The 23,089-nt window shown below is 34.3% G+C and overlaps 3 protein-coding genes and 1 long non-coding RNA gene across 11 annotated transcripts; 2 read left to right on the plus strand and 2 right to left on the minus strand.

The window, feature by feature from the left end:
- Positions 1–23: 23 nt before the first annotated feature.
- Positions 24–12,637, minus strand: LOC128883142 (uncharacterized). The gene is made up of 18 exons (XM_054135178.1): positions 12,431–12,637; positions 12,187–12,354; positions 11,717–12,087; positions 11,260–11,664; positions 10,954–11,116; positions 10,369–10,892; positions 10,108–10,258; positions 9,830–10,012; positions 5,669–9,774; positions 5,311–5,524; positions 4,984–5,262; positions 4,585–4,823; positions 4,300–4,514; positions 2,473–4,238; positions 1,095–2,408; positions 912–1,036; positions 734–819; positions 24–669 (listed from the first exon to the last, which is right to left on the minus strand). Exons 1-15 carry the CDS (start codon positions 12,618–12,620, stop codon positions 2,302–2,304), a joined length of 9,081 nt encoding a protein of 3,026 aa, XP_053991153.1. The 5' UTR covers positions 12,621–12,637; the 3' UTR covers positions 24–669; positions 734–819; positions 912–1,036; positions 1,095–2,301.
- On the plus strand, positions 11,949–13,290 carry LOC128883151 (uncharacterized). 2 transcript variants are annotated; one of them, XR_008458757.1, is made up of 3 exons: positions 11,949–12,453; positions 12,549–12,641; positions 12,708–13,290. It is a non-coding gene; the product is annotated as an uncharacterized LOC128883151 (long non-coding RNA). The 2 variants fall into 2 exon arrangements; XR_008458756.1 differs by having other exon boundaries at positions 11,949–12,273; positions 12,346–12,641.
- A 1,153-nt stretch (positions 13,291–14,443) lies between these two features.
- LOC128883147 (uncharacterized) lies at positions 14,444–16,510 on the minus strand. Of its 2 annotated transcripts, XM_054135202.1 has the most exons (9): positions 16,378–16,510; positions 15,938–16,032; positions 15,734–15,892; positions 15,589–15,673; positions 15,335–15,533; positions 15,184–15,269; positions 14,989–15,113; positions 14,781–14,904; positions 14,444–14,736 (listed from the first exon to the last, which is right to left on the minus strand). In XM_054135202.1, the coding sequence occupies exons 2-9, from the start codon at positions 16,022–16,024 to the stop codon at positions 14,561–14,563; spliced, it is 1,041 nt and encodes a 346-aa protein (XP_053991177.1). In that variant the 5' UTR covers positions 16,025–16,032; positions 16,378–16,510; the 3' UTR covers positions 14,444–14,560. The 2 variants fall into 2 exon arrangements, with proteins under 2 accessions (XP_053991177.1, XP_053991176.1); XM_054135201.1 differs by lacking the exon at positions 16,378–16,510 and having other exon boundaries at positions 15,938–16,272.
- Positions 16,511–16,653: 143 nt separating this feature from the next.
- LOC128883143 (uncharacterized) lies at positions 16,654–22,723 on the plus strand. 6 transcript variants are annotated; one of them, XM_054135180.1, is made up of 28 exons: positions 16,654–16,921; positions 16,969–17,053; positions 17,138–17,227; positions 17,288–17,341; positions 17,392–17,462; positions 17,520–17,730; positions 17,786–17,852; positions 17,911–18,063; positions 18,126–18,169; positions 18,249–18,397; positions 18,449–18,744; positions 18,814–18,881; positions 18,925–19,001; positions 19,089–19,303; positions 19,347–19,408; positions 19,459–20,129; positions 20,188–20,295; positions 20,375–20,494; positions 20,558–20,635; positions 20,701–20,839; positions 20,895–21,023; positions 21,075–21,322; positions 21,388–21,849; positions 21,894–22,055; positions 22,104–22,202; positions 22,263–22,345; positions 22,394–22,526; positions 22,581–22,723. In XM_054135180.1, exons 1-28 carry the CDS (start codon positions 16,799–16,801, stop codon positions 22,620–22,622), a joined length of 4,239 nt encoding a protein of 1,412 aa, XP_053991155.1. In that variant the 5' UTR covers positions 16,654–16,798; the 3' UTR covers positions 22,623–22,723. The 6 variants fall into 6 exon arrangements, 5 of the variants coding, with proteins under 5 accessions (XP_053991155.1, XP_053991154.1, XP_053991156.1 ...); XM_054135179.1 differs by having other exon boundaries at positions 18,814–18,867; positions 18,925–19,047; positions 19,100–19,303; XM_054135181.1 differs by having other exon boundaries at positions 18,814–18,867; positions 18,925–19,047; positions 19,100–19,303; positions 21,915–22,055.
- The last annotated feature ends 366 nt before the right edge of the window (positions 22,724–23,089 follow it).

The raw sequence follows: 23,089 nt of genomic DNA on the forward strand, positions 1-23,089 counted from the left end.
GACTTTGAAAAAAAAAGTAACTAATATTTTATTAATTAAAATAATTATTTTCTACACTTAATTTTTTAACTTATTAAAAGCATTCAAAAAAACAAATCTTTAAGTTTTTGTTGATGCTTTTTATTCATGAAAAAAAAATTGACGCGATAACACATAGTCCTGATCAGTATTTGAAAAATTTTGAATACATTGGGGCCAAATCGGATAAAATGTTTGATAGTTTTGTATACAAGATTCCAAAAATAATAGGTTTCGTTATTATTGAAGACGTGAAAAATTATTGAAAACTGGAATCCGTGAAAAAAACAAAAACCTATAGCACGTGTTGTTCTTAGTAGAATTGCTAGAATATCTGTATGAAATCGACATGGATTTTTGTCAACGTAAAACAATTTTTTTTCAATTGAGAAATAAAATTTTTTACAAAAAAAATAATTTGGTTTCTAAAGGAAAGGTTCGGAGTTCATTTGTACATTTTTATTTGGAATTATAGGGCGGTAGGGTAAACTAAAAAATTCTTGTAAGTAGGGCTCAATAGTAAGGCAAGACATATAAATCCAAGAGGCTACAATAGCACCAGTCATCATATCTATTGAATAGTGCGCTCTTGTTATCAACATGACCACAAATTCAAATAAGGTAACAAATGTAAAGAAACCAGCTAAGACCCTACACATTTGTTACATGTCGCGTTTTCTTTATAGAATCAACAAAAAACATGGATGTATGTTACCATGAAGAGTCATGTATTGATTCTGAGATACAAATGACACCACATCCAATATGACCAGAAAAAAAAAAATCATCGGCTTTCTGATACTGTATTAATAACACAAAAAAGAAGGCACACAACATTAAGAAATGTTAGACTTTAAAGTGTGTGGAATAAACTTTTCTTTTAACCAACTTACAGAAACTGTAACAGAAGGTATAGCTATACCATTAAATGTGGGTGTGGTCCAAATATAATTGGGTGGCATAGGAAGAATACTTATTGTTCGTATGATGGCTCGTAATGCAAAAAAGCAAGCGGTAGCTAAAGGAAAACGTAAGGTGTCACCAAAAGCCAACCAACGAACCCATGAAATGCCAACCATAATATCCATTAAGAAGGATGCTAGAAACGTTGCGATTGAACATTTTAACGGGGAAGAAAGAAAGGAGTTATTTATTCCATTAGACATAATGTGAAATCGATCATAAATGTTTGTATAATCCTTAAGTATAAACATATCAAATTTCGGAAAGACGTTCATGAGAAAAAAGAATGTAAAAATTGTTAGAAAAAGCCCAGCACGAAATATTAACACTTTTCGATACGTTGCTTGATTCCAACGATAATGAAACTCTGTTAGAATGCATTGAAAGGGTATATCACGACCATTTAAAATTTCAGTTTTCTTATGAAGTGAAATTTTCTTTTCACAACAATAGCACTGCATTATGGTAAAATATTTTTTTATCAGCATGAATTGTTTTATTGAGAATTATTGAGAATGGAGAAAGTAAAAGAATGGAATGAAGTTATAATGTATCATTTTAAAAATTTATAGTCTAAAAAAAAATTTTTAACATAATTTAAAAAATTTTCTTTCAAGTTTCTCTTTATTTTTTTTTGAAAAAAAGAATTAGTCAATTTCACCACACTACACATGCATGCGTAAAATATAGGCTCCCCCAAATGTTACTCGTCTGAAAAAAAAAAATACACCCTTCTTACATAAAAAATACAAAATTTTGTCACTTGAAGGTAATGATTATGAAAAATAAGACCTTTTTGTATTTTCACATTCGTTTTTTTTTTTTTTAAAACGTCAACCTACATAAATATTGTCAGTGAAAACTAGCCTGTTTACAGAGATCCTCTGTTTGGATCAAGACATTGTTATTGTTGATTATAAACTACAAGGTGTATGAAGAGAGAATTTTCCGTCATTGTCAAGTGCGTGAAAATATATCTTGAGAGTGAATTTCGGTCATTCAATAGAGAAAAACAAGGCATGTTGGACTGTTGATGAAGACTTGTTGAGTAGAGTACTTGACAAGAATTTTGACTTGACGAAAAGAAAATTTCTTTAAAATAAGACCGCAGTTTATTATACCAACAAAAAAAGATTACAGTAAAAGGTAGTTTTTTGTTTTTTCCTTTATTGTGTTACTAAAAGAAACATTTTAAAATAGCACAAACATGTTTTAACTAAGGTTTTTCACCATTCAATTAAGAGAAAAACAATTTTGGTAAAGTCATACATTTTGTTCGTTTAAAGGGAAGAAAAAAAAAGCGAAAATCTTATAAACTCTTTACGAATTGGAAAGACTAAAAAAACCACTCATTTTTTTAGTTAAAGTAGTCTCGAGATAAGGTGATTCATTAGCGGTTCTTTGAGATTCACTGGCTGTTGTGAACCCTACATAAATTTTTGATTTATAAAAAAAAAAAACAGGTGATTGTAACCATGTGAAGAAACGTACCTTGAATGAAATCATTGGACTCATGAAAGGTAGTACTTAAAGGATCTTCATAAAAAGAAGTGGGTGGACTTGTCGTGTTTGTATTGAGGTGATAACGAGCCCTTTTATTTCTTAAAGTCGAACGGTTTGAGGTTTGTTCAAGTGTGGGTACCTTTTTACTATATAAAGGTTGAACAAGGTTAAAAGTCTCTTGAGAAGGTTTTGATATAGATGTTGTAGTAGGAAGGGTAGTATACAAATTATTAGCTTTGTAGGAAAGCTTGGAGGAGGATGTTTTCAAATGTTTTGGATAAGTTGATTGTAAAAGTGTGAGTTGAGTTTCACTGAATTGTTGTGATGTAGGGGAACTGGATGGAATGTCTTTTGTTTGAAAATCCATAGCACGTTCCACTGTGAAATTGCAAGTACGTTGTGTTCTAGAGTAGCCGGTATCTTGTGTTTGTTGATTATGGTTTGTCTTAGTTTTCAACTCATGACTGCGTTTTGTTTGTATAGTGTGTAGGGTTGGATCAGGTTGCTCAAAAAAAGGTCGTCGGAAACAGTTTGTTCGTTTCAAGTAAATAAGACTAACAATTAAAACGATAAAAGCAAACGTTGCTAAGAGTAAAATAAGATAAAACCAAAATTCAGATAAATGTGGATTTTGATTGGAATTATAAGCAAGATTTTTTATATCAGGTAAACATTGAAAATAAGAGAGTGGTTGTGATGAAGTGATTAATGTGATCCACGGTGGAGTTTCTTGCATTGAATGGAATTGAAGCGAATATTCATAATATAAACGAAAAACGTAATCTCGGTATTTTTTTTGTTCAAGCAAGTTTTTGAAAGTATCAAATGAATTATAGGATTGATTGACGCTATGAGTTGGTTGCCTTAATGTCACGGGTAAATCCATAACACTTAAAAATGTTTTATTCATACAAGCAATGGTTAAAGAAGGTACAGAATTTTCTGAAGGCGTATATCCTCGAGTACATGATAACTTCCATAATTGAATGGTTGTAGGTTGACTTATATCACTGTTTTGTATAGACAAAGCATTCACGATTTGTTTTGGTAAGAGTTCTTTAACAAAATAGTTTTGTGATGAAGATGTTAATTCTAATATATTTTTTAAAAAGATATCTCCACATACAACATTTTCAGTCTTGGATGTTTTTTGTATTTGATTTATTGGAATACAGTCAAGGGATCGTCGATCCCATACTCCATGACGACAAACCAATGTTTCACTTGATTCCATTTTGTGTATGGCAACATATCCATTCTGACATTGAATGATACGTTGAGCACCATCTTGATGGTCTCCTACAGATGAAATGGAAAAAATTAAAGGATCGAATCCTTTATCAGAGACTTCATAAGGTTCACAAGGTTGGCGGCATTCAATCAAAGTTTCATGAGGTTGTTTCAAAATCCATCGACCTCTTTCACATACTAATGTTTGAGGGGAAGCACCTGAAGAATGAAAAGATTGTGTATAACCACGCTGACAAGCTACATGAAGTTGAGACTCGTGTGGTAGGACTTGTTCTTGCGTTACTATAGAATTTTTATAATTTTTAAAAAGAGTGATATTATAAAATTGAGAATAATCTTCAAATGAGTTTTTTGAAAATTCTTCTGGTAAACTTAGATGAGGTAAAGAATGACACGCTTCCATGAATAATTGATTCTTTAATGTATTCATATCAAACGTCCCTTGTTTTGGTGGTTTTCGAATTTGACTTAACGATAAAGGAAGATCTTTGACGCGTTTCTCACTGTAACATGGAAAAAAAAATTAAAGCTTTATTCATGTGACGAGAACATAGTGTAACGTACTCGATAGAAAGGTCACTTATAAAAGACACGTTTTGTATGTTGCTAATAGATGATTCGAATAAAGACCGCGTTTTAGGTGGTTTGTTTTTTGAATGAAAAAATATAATTTTTTTATAAAGTTTAAAATGACGTTCTTTTATATAATTTAAAAAAAGTTTAACTCCCTCATTTAAAGAAGAGTTTAAATTTCCATTCATTATTTCTTTTTTTAAATTCTGTAAAAATACAAAGACGGGAGTCATTTTATTTTTTCATTTCTTTAGCGTGAAATTAACACACTATTACCTCTCTAACTTCCCCTGCAAGTACACCTGGATCGATGACAATTTGAACATCAATGTTCCAAGGCCAGAATTGCATTTCAATAATATCGCTTAAGGGCAAAGCCAATACATTTGAAACAACTTCGCGTAACATTTCTCTTAACAAATCTGTATATTCTTCGTAACTTGAATATGTAAACAAAGGATCATAATGTATAGAGTTGAGAATGAAATTTAAATGAATTTGCGATCGAAATAAACCTATCAAACATGATACAATTTTTTTTTATTCAACCAAATCAGCAAAAATAATCTTATTAACAAAAGAAATCAGTAAATATTTTTTTGAAAACGTTAAATGCAACAAACCACACATTCATTTTATAGTATTTCTTTTTTAGTTTAAATAGAATAAACTTACCTCCAGCACAAGCTGCATTCAATGATAATTGACACACTGTTTCAAGCCAAAGCGTTGAACGGTGTAGAATGAAATCTTTAGTTGTTTCGTCATCCAATCCAGTGGAAGAATCTCGTGCTAGTCTTTTTTTATGTAAATTTAAGCTAACTAATGTTTTAACACTGGATTGTTTTTTTTCTTTTAGTTCAACTAAATACTCGAGATGACTTTGCGCTAAAAGGATTTCACGTAATGAATTCCATCGTACACTAGCACAACAGCCTTCAGCCTTCATGATTTCTATTTGAAAAGAAATTAAAAATAAAATTTAAAAGGCGTTCACCTTACCGATAATACGATGATAACATCCCGAAGAGTCTCGAGAACAAGTGAAATAAGATGAAAAAGGATGACAAGTATCTGTTAAGGGTAGAATAGCATTCAAAAGTTGATGAACGTGAGGAAACATTTTTCCTAGTTGGCAATCCCCTTTATCAAAAGAACAAGCAAAGTTGAAACATTCTGTATCACATAAACCATCTCCAAGAAATATTTTTGGACACTATCAACAAAAACATTTCATAAACAGTGTGTTAATAAAATAAACATTTATTTTATTGTTCTACAAAATTTTTTTTGTAAACAACTGGTTTGGATAAAAAAAGTATTTTTCTCAAATAAACCTTGATGTAACAAAAAAACGCACCTGACAAGTTGTTTCGCTTCCAGTTGGAAACGATTGTAAATGTCGAGTGGTGAAAAAATGATTTTCAAAATGAGGAGGAAGATAAAATGCTAAATCGGTCATGTTTAAACCCAACGATAAAGCGCAACTTTTATGTGATTCGGATGTTTGACATGCTACCCTTCCATACATACGAACTAATAATCCAAATGTTGTTAATAAAGGGTTCAAAGTATGCAAACCTTCCGAATACATAGTCTGTCCCAAATAACGGGTGACTTCCCAAAAACACTTGGAAGATGTGCAAGCCTTATCGGATTTTAAACTTAAAATTTGAGCAAATGCTGAGAGTTGTTTTTGGTCATCAGATAAAAAAGACATAACAGTTGAACCACAAGATTGACCTTTAGCATCCTTTAAACAAAGAAAATCCAACAATTTTCCAGACACCGCCTTAGCGGAAAGTAGCGAAAATGTTTTTAATGAAGAGATAAAAGGATTTATTTTGTGCGCTTGAAGCCATCGCGCGTGAGGTTTGGTCGAAGGAACTGTTGCTGTTATTGTTTCATTGCCAACTTGAAACCAAATGTTAATAAAGTTCGTCAAAAGTTGACGCATCATTTCATTGTATTCATTTAAACCTGTTAAAATTATAGGAGTGGGATTATTTTGAATTTCTTCAAGGGTACGAGAAATACCCGTTTGAAAAGAATGTGAATCATGTAATGTCGGTAATAATAAGGAAAGAATTTCCATGTATCGAAAAAGAGAACGAACACAACTTTTAGGTGAGCAAGCTTCTTCTAAAAATGATTTTGAAAGATCTTGAAATCTTTTGATTTTTGACAGTGCTGTTTTAGCAAATGTGAAACAGAATATCGGTTTTTTCGAGTCTGAATGGTCGCTAGATGTGGATTCTTTTTTTGTCGAGCAATAAATTTCGATCATTTCTTCAAACAAACTTAATTTTGCACATTTTGGACGCCCATTCTCTTTAAAATCTCTAAATAGTGCTTGAATATCTTTTTTACAATACCCTGTACAAAAAGCATTCATTTTGGAATCACCACTACTAAAGACTAGAGCACCACATTCACTGGACATAAATTTGTTAAATTTGGAAATGAGCGTACAACAATATTTGTTATCCCTATCAACATCGGATAGGTCGTTATGTCGTTGACTACAATGAGGGTCTTTTGGTATCACAGGTATGGAAAAAATCTTTTTAAGAAAAGCTATACGGGAATTTTCAGTTTCTCTTAAAGAGTTAACCCCAGACGTCTTATAAGGATAACAGGATAATTTTTGTAGAGTTTCTTGATAAGATGGTAATGCTGTTGTTTCACGTGTAAAAAAAACATGTGAATCAATCCAACGGCCGTTACGACAACGAAGTGAAATACTCTGATTTTTCTGTTGACGGCAGGTAACAATCCATTCATTACCATGTTGTGTTGCGGCTTCATGAAGAGAATGATTGAAATCAACAATATGTCCTTTACTATCACGAACGGTAATATACAAATTTTTTTTATCCAGCGTTTTTAATGGAGCCATAGAACACCCTTCGCAGGGAAGACATCGACTTCCACCACAGTCAATATCTTCTTCATCTCCATTTTTTTTATGATCATCACATGTTCCGCAGGGCTGTTCACAGCTTCCACCACAATCAACATTTTCTTCATCTCCATTCATAATCGAATCAAAACAAGTTGGCGAAACACATTGCAAAACGAATTTGTGTGACCCTTCCAATATCCACTCAGCTGACTGGGTTTTACTGGGTTTAGCGCAACGAAACGTTTGAAATCCTAGGACTGGAGGTAATGATATTTGATCGTAACCTGGAGAGCACATGACATTTAATAAAGTTCCCTCAATAAAAAAACTGAAAGCGTGTTGAGGATCGCTCGAATCTTTGATAAAATGATGTAATGTTTTCCCCTTATCAGTTGTCCAGCTCATTCCTGTTTGTAATAGGAATGGTAAACCGTGGCAATGTTCACATGGAGTACAGTGGTCGCCTCCACAATCAATTGACTCTTCATGATTGTTTTTTTGACGATCATGACATTGAAATGTAGCTAAGGCTTCTTCTGTTAAAGAAATTCTACTTAAAGTAGGACAAGCCTGACGATTTTCAGGACAATGGGTGCCACCACAGTCCACATCAACCTCGTCTCCATTTCGTTCACCATCAAAGCAGCTTGATGGCCCGCATTTACTTTTAGGTAATAGAAACTTCCCATTAAAACATTGAGCAACCATGCCTGAGTCATCTTGTTTCGTATGGATTTGAAGCTCAAAAGAATCGCGACATTTTAACGAAACGTTTTGAAGATGATCCACTGCGACAATTGTTGGATCTGTTAGGTTGTATCCTCTTATAAATAAGACGCTAAAAGATGGTTGACCACAAATTTTCATACAAGTCAAATGTCCTTCTTCTACAAGTTGACCATCTTGGCAAATCACTTTGCCTTTTGAATGTGTACTAGGAAGGGCAGGAGAAAAACCTTTTTGACACAAAAGTGTTAAACTGGATCCTTCAGATAAAGGGTTTTGCACAAGTTTTCTTAGTACATAATCTCCGCCTGCGTAAATAAAACGTTCTGTATCTTTTAAATGCGGGCCACACCTTGTTTGACACTTTAGGAGAGGACTTTGATGTTCCGTTACATCCTCTTCAGTTTTGGTAAAATGAGTTGTTAATTCAACTGAAACCCACTTGCCATTGTTACATTGAATTGTCTCACCTGGTGTTCCTTTTATAATTTCACTGGTACTGGAACAATATAATGATGCCATCGTTCCGTGATAAAATAATTGCGGCACATACAACGGTTTTGTTGACAGTTCGTTTAGGTGTTCAGTTTCGTCATGGTGAATAATTGACGTATAACTTGTTAACCCGAATTGTACTTCAGGTCTTTTACAAGGACTGCGACATACAAGTGACAAGGTAGACCAGGTTCCATCATTGCAAGTTAAAATTTGTTGTGAATTGTCTTCTATAGGTGGTTGTCCTCTTTTATTATAATTGAACTCTAATGTTTGATCATGAAACATTTGTTTACATTTAATGTAGACAGATGATCCATGTGTGGTGAAATCGCCGGCGACCGAATCCACCTGATAATTGTCTTGTAGAACCAATGGGTCACAATTTTTAAAACAAGAAGGTGTTTCTATCCATACCCATTCTCCATCCTGGCAACGGACAGTTGAATTTTTTGTTTGAATGGTGGTACTTTTGATATCATGAAGAGAGGAGAAGGACGGAAATCCTTGACTGTATCCTGAAGAGCAGTCCACAGTCAACGATTTCCCATGTTCAACAGTATCCGGTTCCTGTGCACCTGTGACATTTTCTTGTAAAAAGTTTTCTTTGCGTAAAGTTAAACTGGGATGCATTCTTAGAGTACTCAATTTGCATTCTACATGACATTCAAGTTGTAGTTGGCTCCAGCCTTGTTCTCCACAAACAACAGTCACTGTTTCAGGCCCTTTTCCAGACGTGGCCGGAGGAGAACAGCTTATGATTCTTCGGGCTCCAACCAATAAGCCTGCTGACAAACTTAATGGGTCATTGGAATCTAGGGATACTTTGTAAAAACTGTTTAAAGAAGAATACGGAGTACACGTTAAAGTACACATTAACTTGTCTATTTCCCAAAGACCGTCATTGCAACGTAGAGTACCAGTGGTTTCACCGCTAAGAGCAATAGCTTTATCAGAACATTTCACGGGTAATACCATGCCATGAGTGAAAGCAGGAGGATGAAAGGAGTCGTCAACCAAAACTTTGTACTGAGGAGACAGTACATGGTAAGTGGTACAATCTTTTTTACAGATATGCTTTAAGGGTTCCCACGTGCCATCAAGACAACGAATATCCTGGTAATTTTGATCTTGGGGGTCAGAAAGGAATGTTGATTCTGTTTCAGTATCCAAATGATCTACCCCATTTTTTGGTGTGGCATCGACTCGAAATGTCGCCTCTTCATAGATGAGAGAGTACCCTTGACGACATGAAACACGGTAACTATCTCCGTTTTTGTTAGTATGATTCCCTTCAACAATGTACGCTTCTCCAAGGTCTTCAAATGGTTGACATGAAACTGTACGACAATATAAAGTACGAAGAGTTTCAAAAAAAAAGAATCTAGGAATTACCTCCATACGTTGTGAAGGTTAAAATAACACCTTCTTCGTCCCAATAATTATACCATAAATCTGTGACAAACCCAACATAAACAGTGACTTGGTAAACAGTTCCTGGACTCAAAATATACACATCGCTTAAATCAATTAAAACAGTTTCATTCATAAAGGCTTTAATGCTTTGACCACGGAATCCTACATAGTTCAATGTATTTACAAACAATAAAAATAAAAAAATGTCAAATGAAGAAAGAAGGTATTGAAAATTGGTGTTTTTCAAAAATTCATACCTGACTCAACATCTGGATATAACGTTATGGAGTCTTTGTCGGATGCGATCGTAATATTGGACCAGTGTCCGTATGTCACAGGTTTGGAAAATGTCAGTTCAATCTTACACTTTTCTGTTGGTACAGATTTGGCACCATTGGGTGGCGAGATCTAGCCAAAAAAAATTTGTATTTTACAAAGTTGCGCATTATTGAAACAGTGAAATCCATGGCAATGCAAGAAATTCTGGGTTTTTTTTTAAAGAAAAAAAAAGTACTTACTTTAAGTAGTTTAGGAAATTCAGTGTCTTGTACAGACGTGCACAAAATGTGAATATCGTGAAGATCAATGACTTGATTAATCTGAAACTTATTCCAATGGTGGCCTTCTGGACGTAAAGATTCATGGAGACTTTCTTGATTGGTAGTATTTTCAAAAGCAATCACTTGACGTGATTCTTTTTGTGGAGAAATGACCCATGAACCTTTTTTAACATCATGCTGCATCTCCGGATGCCAAAAGATATAAACGGTTTCAGGTTTACCCACACGAATCCACGCAGCATGATTGTTTATAGGTTCAATTGAAAAATAAACTCCATTGGGATTATGTTGAATGGGTGAGAAACCTGTGACAGCAAGATACGGACAGCCAGCATTTTTAGAAACTGTAAATTGTATATCCATAGCTCCTGTATTTGTGTTTCCCGCCATATCAGCTACGATTCCTCCTTCATAAATAATTAAATAATTTCCTTCAGGAAAGCTTGCTATGGAGATATCTGGAATAATACGAAGTTGAGTGCCTGTTAGAACAAAACATGTTTAAAAAACAAATTGATTTAAAAAAAAAGCCAAACACATGACCTTGCACAATTTCCACTTTATAACCAGTTTCAGCAATGGAGTACGTTGAAGGGTCTTGTAATTTAACTTCCCACTTTAATTTTAAATTGGGATCCGTATTAAGAATAACCACTTTTCGATCGGTATCAATAAATTGTATGGTTTCATGCCATAGTAACGAGATCTAGACAAGGAAACATACCCCACCCCAATAAGAAAAAGATAGTGCTCCTAATATTTTAGGTTTCTCTAACAATACACTTAAGTTTTTTCTTATTGCTCTCTTAGTGCGTATGTGTGAAAGTGACGGAATGGTAAAGGACCTACTTGGTTAATAGGAGGAACAGCATATGATCCATTTCTTGGAATAGAATCAATGACTTTTGGCTCAAGATTGTCGACTTGACATTGTTGATTAATGCAAATGCTGTATTTTTGTGAACAATCTTCGTCTGTAGAACATTCACCATTATCTATTAATCCCATTTCGTCAGTGAAATCTTCCACTTGATCACAATCGCGTCCATTGCCTCCAGGATCTCCTAAACAGCCACATAATCGACTGGAGCCGAACGACTTGAAACCAAGATTCACTTCACATCGACCTTCGGGGGACAATTGAACAACACAGGGTAGAGCTGCATCGCTAATGGCATCAGGATCCAAAGCGCGTTTAGCACCGCAGCTGTGCGACGATGCTATAGGTAACAATTTCATGGATTCTGCAACAGCCTACAAATGGTACTATAGAAAAAAAAAGACGGTTCACTTTTTTGTGCATTACTTGAGCACCTAAACTTTTCATACGACAATTTTGGGACGTTAAACATTGTAAGACTTTTAATCCAGCGGTGGCTGCCACAGCAACACCACGAACACAGTGGTCTACATCACAAGAAGCGAGACCTAAATCAACGCAATGAGCATTTCTTAAACATTCTTGTATGGAGATATATCCTAGTGGAACGTAGAATTCACTTTTCGAATCACAAACCCTTCCGTTATTATTTGTATCAATTCCCGGGCAACCGCATAAACGAATTGTTTCTATTGGACTGGATAGGTTTCTCGGGTAGCCTACTCCCGCTGTAAATATACAGTCATTTTCGTTCGACTTCTCACATTGCCATCGGTTACTGTTAGCGAAAAGAGATTCTAAAAAAGTCAATATTAAATCAAAACGACTTTAACTTTGATTTTTTAATGTTTTGTATTTGGCTAGTTTTTTTTTTTTTTCCAACACACATACAGTACCTGTTGCAGCAAGGGGTTCTGCAGATCCACAAGAGTCGTCAGGATGAATACCTATAATTTGGAAATCATTGTTAACACCCGCCCCAGGTAAATCCCCAGGATGTGATTTGCAGATATAACCAGACACACATTTGATTGTCCGCTCATCGTTGAGATCAGGAAAAAAACCTTTTTAAATAAAAAAAATCATAGGAGTATAATAAGCCTGCTTTTTGTTAAATGGAAACATTTATTTTGTATATACCAGTACAAATAGAGTTTTGACAGGTACCAAATCCAGAAAGACAATCTTCCTTTTTAAAACAGTGAAGAGGTTTTTTTTTTCGCCTCGTATCAAGTTGGTTGAAAGTGTTGTCCGTCAGTGGGGGTAAACTACTTTCTTCACTGATTTCTTGTAAATACCTTGGTTTGGTTAAAGGCTTGCATGGCGTCATTTTCTTTTTTTTTATAACATGGTAAAACATGTTTTTTAACCAGTGACGTTTTTTGTGGAAAAATTTGTGTGTGCAATGAAAACGCAGGTGCATATCGTTGAGTATAGCTTGTATGGTATTAACAAGATGAGAAAAAAATGGAATGCTTCTTATATGAAATGATCGCTTAAAAACTGTATTAACCAGAAAAGGGTGCTCATACAATTTTAAGTGATAGGTAAGAAAAAGCTGTTTGAACGCATAATGTAGCTTTAATAGTCTGCGATAACTCTTCACAAGTCGAGCTGAATGGATGTTTCTTATAAAACAAGAGTCCTTGATTTGACTGGTTAACCGTAAAGTGTTTCTGGAAAAGAAAGTAACACATTTTTCCTTCCATGTTTGGGTGTGACTTTTAAAACACCAGAAACATGGGATGTCGTGAGAAAATTTGTAGTGCCTATCCAATGACGCATGAATCAAACAATCTTTTAAGAATGTTTTTTTCGCCGTCCATACGTCCTCCAAACTGTTTTCTATATGTGAAGCATCTACAAATAACTTTTTTTTTCTACAGACCTGAACATAAAACGCAACACTTATTTGAGGAGCGTTACCAAAGTTTAAATGAAAACTACAAAGAGTACAAAGAACGCATTACTGATACTAGAAATATTTTTTACGATTGTATGAACTATAATGAAAACACAAACGCACATATTTAGGATAATAAGACATTTTTTTTTCGAATAAGCATTTTTGCAGGTCCAGGATACTCTTAACAAACATTTTTAAAACTACTTGTTTAGTGCGGTGCAGGATTGTGTTCGACTTGTTATCAGCTTTAGCCTGCGAGGTCGTGGGAAAATCACCACTGCTTCTTGTTGGAATGGGTGCATTTGTGAGAACCGTTTCATTCACGTCCAAATTTTGTAGTACGCGTATACCGGCATTGGTACATTCCAATGCATACGGCGCGAATTTGCATACCGACAAAATGCTAAGAATGGAACAAATACAATATGACTTTATCATGGACAAAACAACACTTGTTCGCTCGACAAGCAGACTTGTTCACTCGACCCACTAAAAATGCATGTTTTAAAAAATCTCTCGCGTTGAGTCTTGTCGTGACAGTTTGTATTGTTGGTTTTCAATTCTTTTTTCTACTGGCGACAATGTTGCTTTTCATTCTTTAAAAAGCAGTGCATAACAAATCAAAGCGTCATTTCGAAAATGTGTTATACTAAGACATAGAGAGAGAGACGCACACATACAGGAACAAATTTTTTGCATGTCTTTTATGGAGTGTCAGTCAACGAATTAAAAATGAATTGAAAAATGTTAAGGTGGCGATAAAAGAAAAAAATAAAACGTTTCAGGTATAAGGTATAGTGAACTTTGTCTTTTGTTGACTTTGGATCTTTGAAAAGGTGAAACGAAATGATGACAACATTTTGAAGAAAATGAAGCATTTTGCCATTGTCGAGTTATACTGTGTTAACATGTCCATGAATGCCGTATCTTCACACGATGATTTTTTTTGGGACTCCCGTTTTTTTTTAAATAACCTCTATGAATAAAATCAATGATTTTAAACAAAAGAATGTGACATGAGAAAAGGAAAAGTGATTCTTCATTAAAATAAGGTTCAAGAAAACAACGGAACTTTGATACTTTGTATTAAAAAGGAATTTGGGCGACAGTTTTTTTTTTTTGTGTTTAAATAATATTTTTTTTTTTGTTTAAATAATATTTTTTTTTCACAAAAGTCTAGAGACATTTTTTTTATGTTTAAGGGAGTTTTTTATTTAAAACAAAAATTAAATCAATGTAATAAAGAGTATAAATATATTAATGTCGTTCAAGTGCGTTTTAGTTGATAATTGAATGGTTATTATAAAATAGAATCATACATTAGTTATGAATGTTTTTTTTTCTTCTTCTTCTTCAATGGATGACTACTTTTCTTCATGAAACGTAGCATACCAAGATGGATAAGCCTCTTTACATAAAGTGTTAAGCCAATCAGGTAAGGAAGGTAGTTGAGGTTTAGGTGGAATGACGCCTTCTGACACTTTACTTTCATATTCAGTGGCAGTAATCCAATTCAATCGATATCCGTTCTCCCATACTCCTAAAAAAGAAGGTATAAAATGTAGAAATGGTTTGTTTGATTACCGTAGCGTTCTTCTCCTTTTGGTGATTTGAATATACCATAACCTGATTGTTTTCCTTTTTCCCATGAACCGCTATAAATTTTTCTATCAGGCCATAAAAATTCTCCATATCCTTCTTTTTTATCCTTGAAAACGTTAAAAAAATATAAAAGAAAAATAAATGGTTTTCTTTCATTGTTTCTTCATTCACTACAATAGTCGTGACTCACCATATCGTATTGCCCTCTATAAATTTGTCCATTAGGCCAGAAAAACCATCCAAACCCATGCATTTTATTATCTGTCCATTGGCCACAATAAATTCGTCCATCAGGCCAATCGTAGCGTCCCCACCCTACATGAGAAGAAACAACAGGGCACCGTGCGACAAAATACAAAATGATCTGAAAGAGTGTTTTTTTTACCTTCAAGTTCATTTAAATGAAATTCACCATTATATTTAGATTTTTCAGGCCATTCAAATAAACCACGACCTTCTTTTAAACCATTTCTAATGAAATATGTCAAAACACAAAAAAGTATTTTTAAGTTTTAAGACTCGGTCCATTAAAGTACTTATAAGATCCTTCAAATTTAGACCCATCTGGCCATGTTTCTGCACCCTTGCCTTCAGCAACGTCATTTAACCACTGGCCTTCATAAACAACAATATTTTTTTGTATTAATTTCCCGTTGCCATGAGCCACGTTATTTTTCCATTCTCCTTCATAAACAATTGTTGTGTCTTCATCTTTTTTTTGAAAAACTCCAAAACCTTAAAAAAAAAAGTGTTATAGAATGCGTATTAAAAAAGTCGATTTTTTCCTTACCAGACGCCATATCATCTACCCAATCTCCATCATATTGAGAATTATCGGAAAAGGTGAACACACCTTTTCCATGACGTTGACGGCCCTAACAAAAATTATTTGAAAAGCACATAAATATCATTTTTTAATGGTGCCTAAAAAATACCTTCATATAACCAGTATAAGTGGCTCCATTTTTATAACCAATGTTTTTTTGGTGAGCAATTGTTTCATCGTTGGGTAGTGTCTCCAAAACAGCATCATTTAATAAAGCTTCAAAATGGTAGGAACCTTTAGCGCGGTGCAGTTCTTTTAAAACTGTTTTCTAAAAAGTAACTCTTTTTTTTTTTTTTAATTTTCTTTTATTTACATTAACAGTTGCAGCGAGTTTCTCCATGGACTCCGCATTATTGCTGGGTCCTTTCACAATATCCGATTTACTTGACTTGCACCCCATTTGTTAAACTAGAAAAAATGAAATTTCAAAATAAGCAATAAAACGGAATTATACATGAAAACGTGAAACAATTTGAATGCAATTCACAAAATGAAAATGGTTAGTATTTTTGGTAGTGAATTCAAAACGCACAAAATTAACCAAATTGAAAATTTTTTAACAGCTTTAAAAAAAAATAAACTACTTCTACAAAAAATATATTTTTTTTTAATGGCTTTAGAAAAAATGCGTTTTCAAAAAATAAAAAAAATTCTTAAAAGTCTATTTTGATAATCGAGGCATTTGTGACAGTCAGGTTAAAAACTTGTCATTGTAATTATATATACAAATACAGTATTGAATAAAAAACTTACAATTGAAAATTAAAAAAAAAAACAATTCTTTGAGAAACAATATTATTGAAAACAATAGTCGAGATAATTAAAAAAATAAAATTTATTTCTTTTCTCTAAATGTCAAATAATTTAATGGATTGATTTCGTTCTCAAAAAAAAAAAAAAAATTAATTTGTCTTTTCACCACACTAGAATACTCTTAAATGTGGACTTTAAAAAAAAAGATGCATGTTCAAAGTACGACGTTCACGAATTTCTATCCATTGATCACGTATGATGAACCTTGAAACACAACTGTTCCATATAGAACGTCTGTTTTTATTCAAAACCATGGAATCTCTCATAATAAAACTATTTGACATTTTTTATTTAAAAAAAAAAATACCAAATCATGTCGACTATTTCAATGAAAAGGTTTTTAAGTGAATGAATAGTTTTAATGAAAAGTCGTGAACGCGAAATGCAAGGGGACGAGAAATTGACTTGTTTAAACACCCATTTAACTTTGGGACTTCAAGCGACTAATGTCAACGTTGCAATTCGTCTAAGACCTCCTTTGAAGGTTTTTTTTTTTTTCAAGTTCTTATTGGTAGTGTTGTGTTTTTTTAGGAGAATTCGAGTCAGTCCTCTTTTGTTGTTTCTCCAAATCAACGAGATATTTTGGATACAAGTCGTGGTGTGACATATACTTTAGGTACATTGCCATTTCAGCGCGAAAGTGTTTTTTTTTTCTATGGTTGAAAGCTTGCCTTCCATGTTATTTTTTGTGATTTTCAAGATGCCATTTTTGATCAAACCAATTCCACAAAAGATGTATTTGATAGTGTTGTGAAACCCATTGTCGATTCTTGCGTTGAAGGATTTAATGGTAAAGGAGGCTCACGATTATAAAAAAGAAATGGATGAAAATTTATTTTGTTGAACCTAGGAACAGTGTTAGCGTATGGTCAAACATCTTCAGGAAAAACCCATACAATGCAAGGTATCAAAAGGCAGTCCTAGTAGATTAAACAGGCGTTTTGTTGTATTCAGGGGATCCTACAGTGAAACAAGAAGGGATTATTAGCTATTCTTTAAAAGAAATTTTTAATCAAATTCATTCGGTAAAAAAAAAAATTATGTACAATTGGACCGTGTGTTTCTTTTTTATAACAATTTAGACGACTTTAATAAATTTTTCCATTACATTAACTTATGTTGAAGTTTATAATGAAACACTTATAGATCTTATAGGTCCAACGTTACACGGAAATCATGTGAAAAATTGGCAGGACGAAAACAGTGGCATTCTATCCGTTCAAGACAAAATGTCAACATTTTCTTGTCAACGAAAACGCTTACCACAAGTGACGATTGTTGAAGGCAACGATGGTGAACCTTTTTGTTGAACATGAAAGGATCAGAAGCAAAAACTCTGTGTCTTTAGGTTTTCTGGAATTAAAAGGAGCGACAGTTTTTAAAGCAAAATCATTTGACGAGACCGTGACGTTTCTGTAGGAAAATGTGACGACCATAAAAACGCGTCTCACGACAAGACTACACTTTTTTTAGAGAATCTTGTGATAAATCGCGTCATGTTTCCGATACACATTTAAATGAAAGAAGTTCACGATCTCATACTATTTTGACACTAAGAATCGAATCCAACATACAATCCACGCCACACTTGCATTCACCGAATGACATGCAGAAAGAGAATTGCGGGTACGCAAAGTGTGTGTGTGTGTGACAGTTGTTTGTGAAACGTGTCTTCCTTTTGTCGTTAGATTTACTTTGCGCGTGGGTTTATTAAATCTTGTGGATTTGGCTGGTACGTGGAGGCATTGAATAAGCGACGTTTAAAAGGCATTGATAAAAAAATGACATTCTTTTGGTATCACTCACATTAGGCTCTGAAGGCGTTAGTCGATCTAAAACAGAAGGGTTAAAACGTTTAGAAGGATCTAAAATTAATCGCAGTTTATTAGCATTAACACGGGTTATATCACAAATAGTTCAACGTCAACAAAGATCTGAAAAAGAAGATATCGCTCCTTCGGTAAAAAATAATGTCGTATGATCATGTTCTAAAAATAGTCTCTTTATTAAGCATATCACTTATCGGGATAGTAAATTAACAAGACTTCTTTCGAATAGTTTAGGAGGCAATTCGAAAACGCTTATCATTTGTTGTTGTTCTCCTGAATTGTGTGACGCACGGGAATCCATTTCAACGCTCGAATTTGCGTCCCGAGCAAAATGCATTCGTAATAAAGCAAAGGTCAATTTAATTGAAACATTACCAACTTCCACTGGACGCATTCACGAAGAAAATTTACGTTTACGTGAAGAAGTGTTACAATTACGCGCAGGACTCGTAACGGAAAAAATTAAAATACGTTCCAAGTAAAAATTGATGCCATTCCTTCACATACGGCTTCAACACGCATGTTGTTTTTTCAATCATTATAAAAGCGGTGATGTGGATTCTCCTCATACTTCTTTTGACGTTTTATCGCGTCGTAAACGGTTACCACCTTCATGTAATTTCCAATAGTTTAGAATAAATACATCTTATTCTTTTAGCCTCTGGCTCCCTTCTGGGTATGAGCGAGAAAAAGAAAGCGTCTATTTGTTTAAAAAAATCTCCAAAACTAGAATGTGTAAGTTACAGTCGCAGACATGCACTGGTCCAGTGCGAAAAGTTTGGTATGTGTGTGTGTGTGTGTGTATGAAAAAAACCTTTCTAGTCCGTTGGTAGTGTTATTTCCCCGAGACAAGTGAAGGGAAATGTGTTTTCTTGTGAGAGCACACCACGCCTTCATGATTTGACGCGTACGGGTTGTGTGACATTACTGGAAGGTCTTAACAAAATGTGTTTACCTAGCACGTTTTGTCACAGTCAATCTTGTGTCACGCGTAGTAGCGTTCTATGCCTAGCTGAAATTCTCACTACACAACCCCAGTAGGGCGATAATCAAAGTATTTATTTAAATAAAACTTTACAGTCAAAGCGTGGACGGTACGCAGGAAAAGGACAATTTCATTCAATGTGAGAAGGACTTAAACAGTAGGAAGGTGTGAGTGCTTTTCAAGTGGAAGGTGACAATGGAGTGATAGGCACAGTGAAGCATTGGACTGTTGTTCGTCATGTCGAAAAGGTGTTTCTTGGAACAAACCAGACACTCCGATGGTGTGAAGATTGCCAAAATTATGAAAGCGCACACACTCCTTGTATTACACAACTGCTCAAAGAAAAGCATGAAAAGGAACGACAATTGTTAGCTCGAACGTTAGAACAGAAATATGTTACGGAAATATGTACGTTACGAGAAGAATTAATTGAAATGAAAAGGCAAAATCATGCTCAACTTTTGAAGCAAAAAAAAGAATGGGAAGCAACCTTTGAAGATTGGAAAACAAAAAAACTTCAACAGATTGAGGAAAGTCATGCGTTAAAAACAACATTACGTTTAAACGAGATCAAGAAGGAGTATGAAGCCAAAATTGAGGCAATACAAAAAGATGTCGTACGACAAGAGAAACAAGTGCGCGAAACCTTGGAAAAAGAATGCCTTTTAAAGTTGGATCAAGAACAAGAAACATTTAAGAAAACGTTAGAAACGTTATATGAAGAAAATCTTAGAAAAACGAAACAGGAAGCAGAAGAAAAACTCGTCGCATTACAATCCTCGTATGAGTTGAATTTACAAGAAAATAAAAAGCGCGATCAAGGGCAATTCTGGAAACTGCAACAAGAACAACTTTTAGAATATGAGGAAAACCTAAAGGTTAGCCTGAAATGACAGTCATGATTTCTAAAATACGCAGTGCTTCTTTACCTTATAGAAATGTAAGGACAATCTCGTAGCCAAATTACGTGAAGCGCAAGAAAAAACAGACATGTTTGAACAATCGGCTTATACGCTACAGAAACAATTGGAAGACAATCAAAGGGTAAGTGAAGCCAAAGTTATAGTGATTTTTGTATTTTGAACAGTTTTCATTCTAAAACTGACTTGTGTGGTTTAACCAGGACTACGAAATGAAGCTGTTGAAATCAACAAAACTTATAGAATCATTACAAGGAACACTAAGTCAGAATGGTTTTCTGTTAGAAGACAATTTGTTTTTACAAAAAAAAATTGACACTTTGGTACGTTTATTAAACGGTTTCAACTGGTACCATTTCAAAAAAAAAAATTATGTCTTCTTTTAGACTTACCAAATCGACCAAATGTCCTCTCATGTACAAACACTGGAAAGCCAAAAGGAGAAGTGTGTTCAGGAATTTCAAGTGAATACTCTAGTCAATTTTTTTCTTTCTTATTCAACGTTTTTTTCCAACAACCTTGTCTTTAGACGTATTGTGGTCAACTTGAAAGAGAGAAGGCTTTGTATGAAAGTCATGTAGAAGAAACACTTCAAAAAGACTACGAAGAAAAGATGAATGAATTCCAGAAATCTGTGACAGTCAAATCACAGTCACTGAAAACGTTAGGTGACAGAAATTTTATAGTCTGTGCCGCCTGTAACAGTCACGATTTCTTTTTTAGAAGAAAAAATCATTCAACAACAAGTTCAAATCAATGGTTTGCTACAAACACTACAAGAATGTCAACAGAAAGTCCAATGTTCAGAAAAACAGCATACACAACTAACTGAAAATTATCTTTCTTTACAAGGTGTGTCATAATAAACAAATTTTCATAAACAACAGTGGACGTTTTCTTTAGAACAACTTGCACAATTGGAAAAAGAGAAAAGTACGTTTGAGGAGAATTCGGCCACATGTCAGGATTCTTTGAATTATTGGAAGCAAGCTGAGAAGCAAAGTCGGGAGTATTGGACAAAATTGTTACAACAAAAGTGTACATGGATTGACCAATGTCTTACAGGAAATCTGGAAAATCTGACGAATCATCAGGCATCTGAACAGTCTTTACTTTTAGAATGGGAAGCGTCATTACAAGACAATTTCTCGGTACTGACGCGTTTTTGTTAAGTGACAAAATAGAAAACATTTATTGCGCTGTGCTAACCGATTAGGTGACATCACTGATGTGTGTTTTTTCAATGGATATTTTTTCGTCTTATGTGACGTTATTGGAAATAAGTTTGAATGATCTGGAGAATCAAATTGAGCAACATAGCACTCTTCAAGAGTCTATTCATTTATCGGACATGATTTATGCAACGCCCTCCGTTCATCCTGTGACTGAAGCCATTTTCAAGGATCTCGATGGAACTAGCGTTCCATTTGAACTGTGTTTGAGCTTGGTTAACAGGATAGACTATCAACAAGACCTTTTCTATTTCACTTTTGACATAACGCACACCATTACAGCCTACTGGAAAGAAACCTTACAAAAAAGTGAACAACGAGTAGAGCAATACTCTGAAGATTTGCAAAAAGAAACCCAGCAGCTTTTTGCCGTACGACAAGAATTGGAAGTGTATCGTCAAGAAGAAAAAGAACGTCAAAAACAGCAAGACAAAACGTTGCAAAAGGTATGTTCCTTTTCTATTGACTTCCAATAATACACTTATATTAGTTAGTACACAAAATACAACAGATCACTCCCCAAAATACCCTTCATGCTTCCACCGATACGTTGGATTTATCTGCCGTTTTCAACGCAACGCGTGAAAACATGGAGACAGTCAAAAACAATGAGGAGCAAGCGCTACATTTGATGCACGATAAACAAACAAGGGTTACTAAACATTTAACAAATATGTTGATTTGGTGAACACGGTTTCAGATGCTTGAGGATATAAAACTTTCCTATGAGGAAAGGCTGAGTGCAACTGAAAGTTTAGTCACAGCTTATAAAAGGAACGTCCAAGACTTGACTGAAAAGGTTTGCTTTTTTCATTGATTTCACTTTATGACAAGAAAATTTTTTATTCTTTCATTGTAGTTGGACGCACTTTATAAAGACTACGATGCATTACGAAAGGAACAATCAAAACATTGGAAAGAAATGGACGATTCAAGACACACGTGAGTGCTTTCTTTGTACGCATTGTTTTTTTTTTCATTGTTTTATAGTATTGAACAGTTAGAAAATGAAATCTTGTATTGGAAAACAAAAGAAAACGACAGCCTCCAAGCACAGACGGTAAACCACTGCAACTCTCAAACTACGAAGCCTTCACCGTCTCAGACAGCGCATAAAATTCGTGTAGGTGCAGAAAATAAGGAAAAAACGTGTCATGATTTTTGTTCACATTCACAGAGTGTTCTGAAATCTACACAATCCACGCCCCATTTCAAGTAATTTTAATTTCAACTAAATGTCACATTGGCTTTTCAGCACGTTGCAATCAATTGTGGTTTTTTTTTTTTATGGTTCTTTGAACATGATGAAAAGTGATAGTTGATGAAAGACATTCCTTTTAAAAAATATACTAAGCGACTGTTCCTGTTCGTTTGTAAGGATCAGTCACGCACTGATTTTTTTAATCTTGTTTTAAATCATGGAAACAGCAAATGAATGCTGCTGAAGAGTGAAATACATAAGGAGTTGACACGCTGCATTGAAAACAAATCAACAATTTCATGAGTTCTTTTGAAGAAGTGCAACAACTTGAAATTGAGGCAATCGAATCCTTATATTCGTTTGAAAATGAATTTGTTCAACTTTCTCATAATACTTTTCAACTAAACTTGAAATCGTCCACGACGCTCGACAAAACATCCACCGGTCTTCAAAAAAAAGTGACGCTTCATATTTCGTTTCCACAA

This window comes from Hylaeus volcanicus, unplaced genomic scaffold (assembly GCF_026283585.1).
Source record: "Hylaeus volcanicus isolate JK05 unplaced genomic scaffold, UHH_iyHylVolc1.0_haploid 12221, whole genome shotgun sequence".
Classification (NCBI taxonomy): Eukaryota; Metazoa; Arthropoda; class Insecta; order Hymenoptera; family Colletidae; genus Hylaeus; species Hylaeus volcanicus.

What these genes read in the sequence shown, in the direction of transcription:
- LOC128883142 (XM_054135178.1), bottom strand. Translation starts at nt 12,620, where the DNA reads ATGACGCCATGCAAGCCTTTAACCAAACCAAGGTATTTACAAGAAATC. An exon ending in AACCTTCACAACGTATGGAG is followed by an intron (nt 9,775 to 9,829) that starts GTAATTCCTAGA and finishes ATTGTCGTACAG; the next exon opens with TTTCATGTCAACCATTTGAA. An exon ending in ATGTTATCATCGTATTATCG is followed by an intron (nt 5,263 to 5,310) that starts GTAAGGTGAACG and finishes CTTTTCAAATAG; the next exon opens with AAATCATGAAGGCTGAAGGC.
- LOC128883147 (XM_054135202.1), bottom strand. Translation starts at nt 16,024, where the DNA reads ATGGGGTGCAAGTCAAGTAAATCGGATATTGTGAAAGGACCCAGCAAT. An exon ending in AAATTTGAAGGATCTTATAA is followed by an intron (nt 15,270 to 15,334) that starts GTACTTTAATGG and finishes ATATTTCATTAG; the next exon opens with AAATGGTTTAAAAGAAGGTC. An exon ending in AAAAGGAGAAGAACGCTACG is followed by an intron (nt 14,737 to 14,780) that starts GTAATCAAACAA and finishes CTTCTTTTTTAG; the next exon opens with GAGTATGGGAGAACGGATAT.
- LOC128883143 (XM_054135179.1), top strand. Translation starts at nt 16,799, where the DNA reads ATGAAAAGTCGTGAACGCGAAATGCAAGGGGACGAGAAATTGACTTGT. An exon ending in AATTGGAAGACAATCAAAGG is followed by an intron (nt 20,296 to 20,374) that starts GTAAGTGAAGCC and finishes TGGTTTAACCAG; the next exon opens with GACTACGAAATGAAGCTGTT. An exon ending in AAAAAAAAATTGACACTTTG is followed by an intron (nt 20,495 to 20,557) that starts GTACGTTTATTA and finishes GTCTTCTTTTAG; the next exon opens with ACTTACCAAATCGACCAAAT.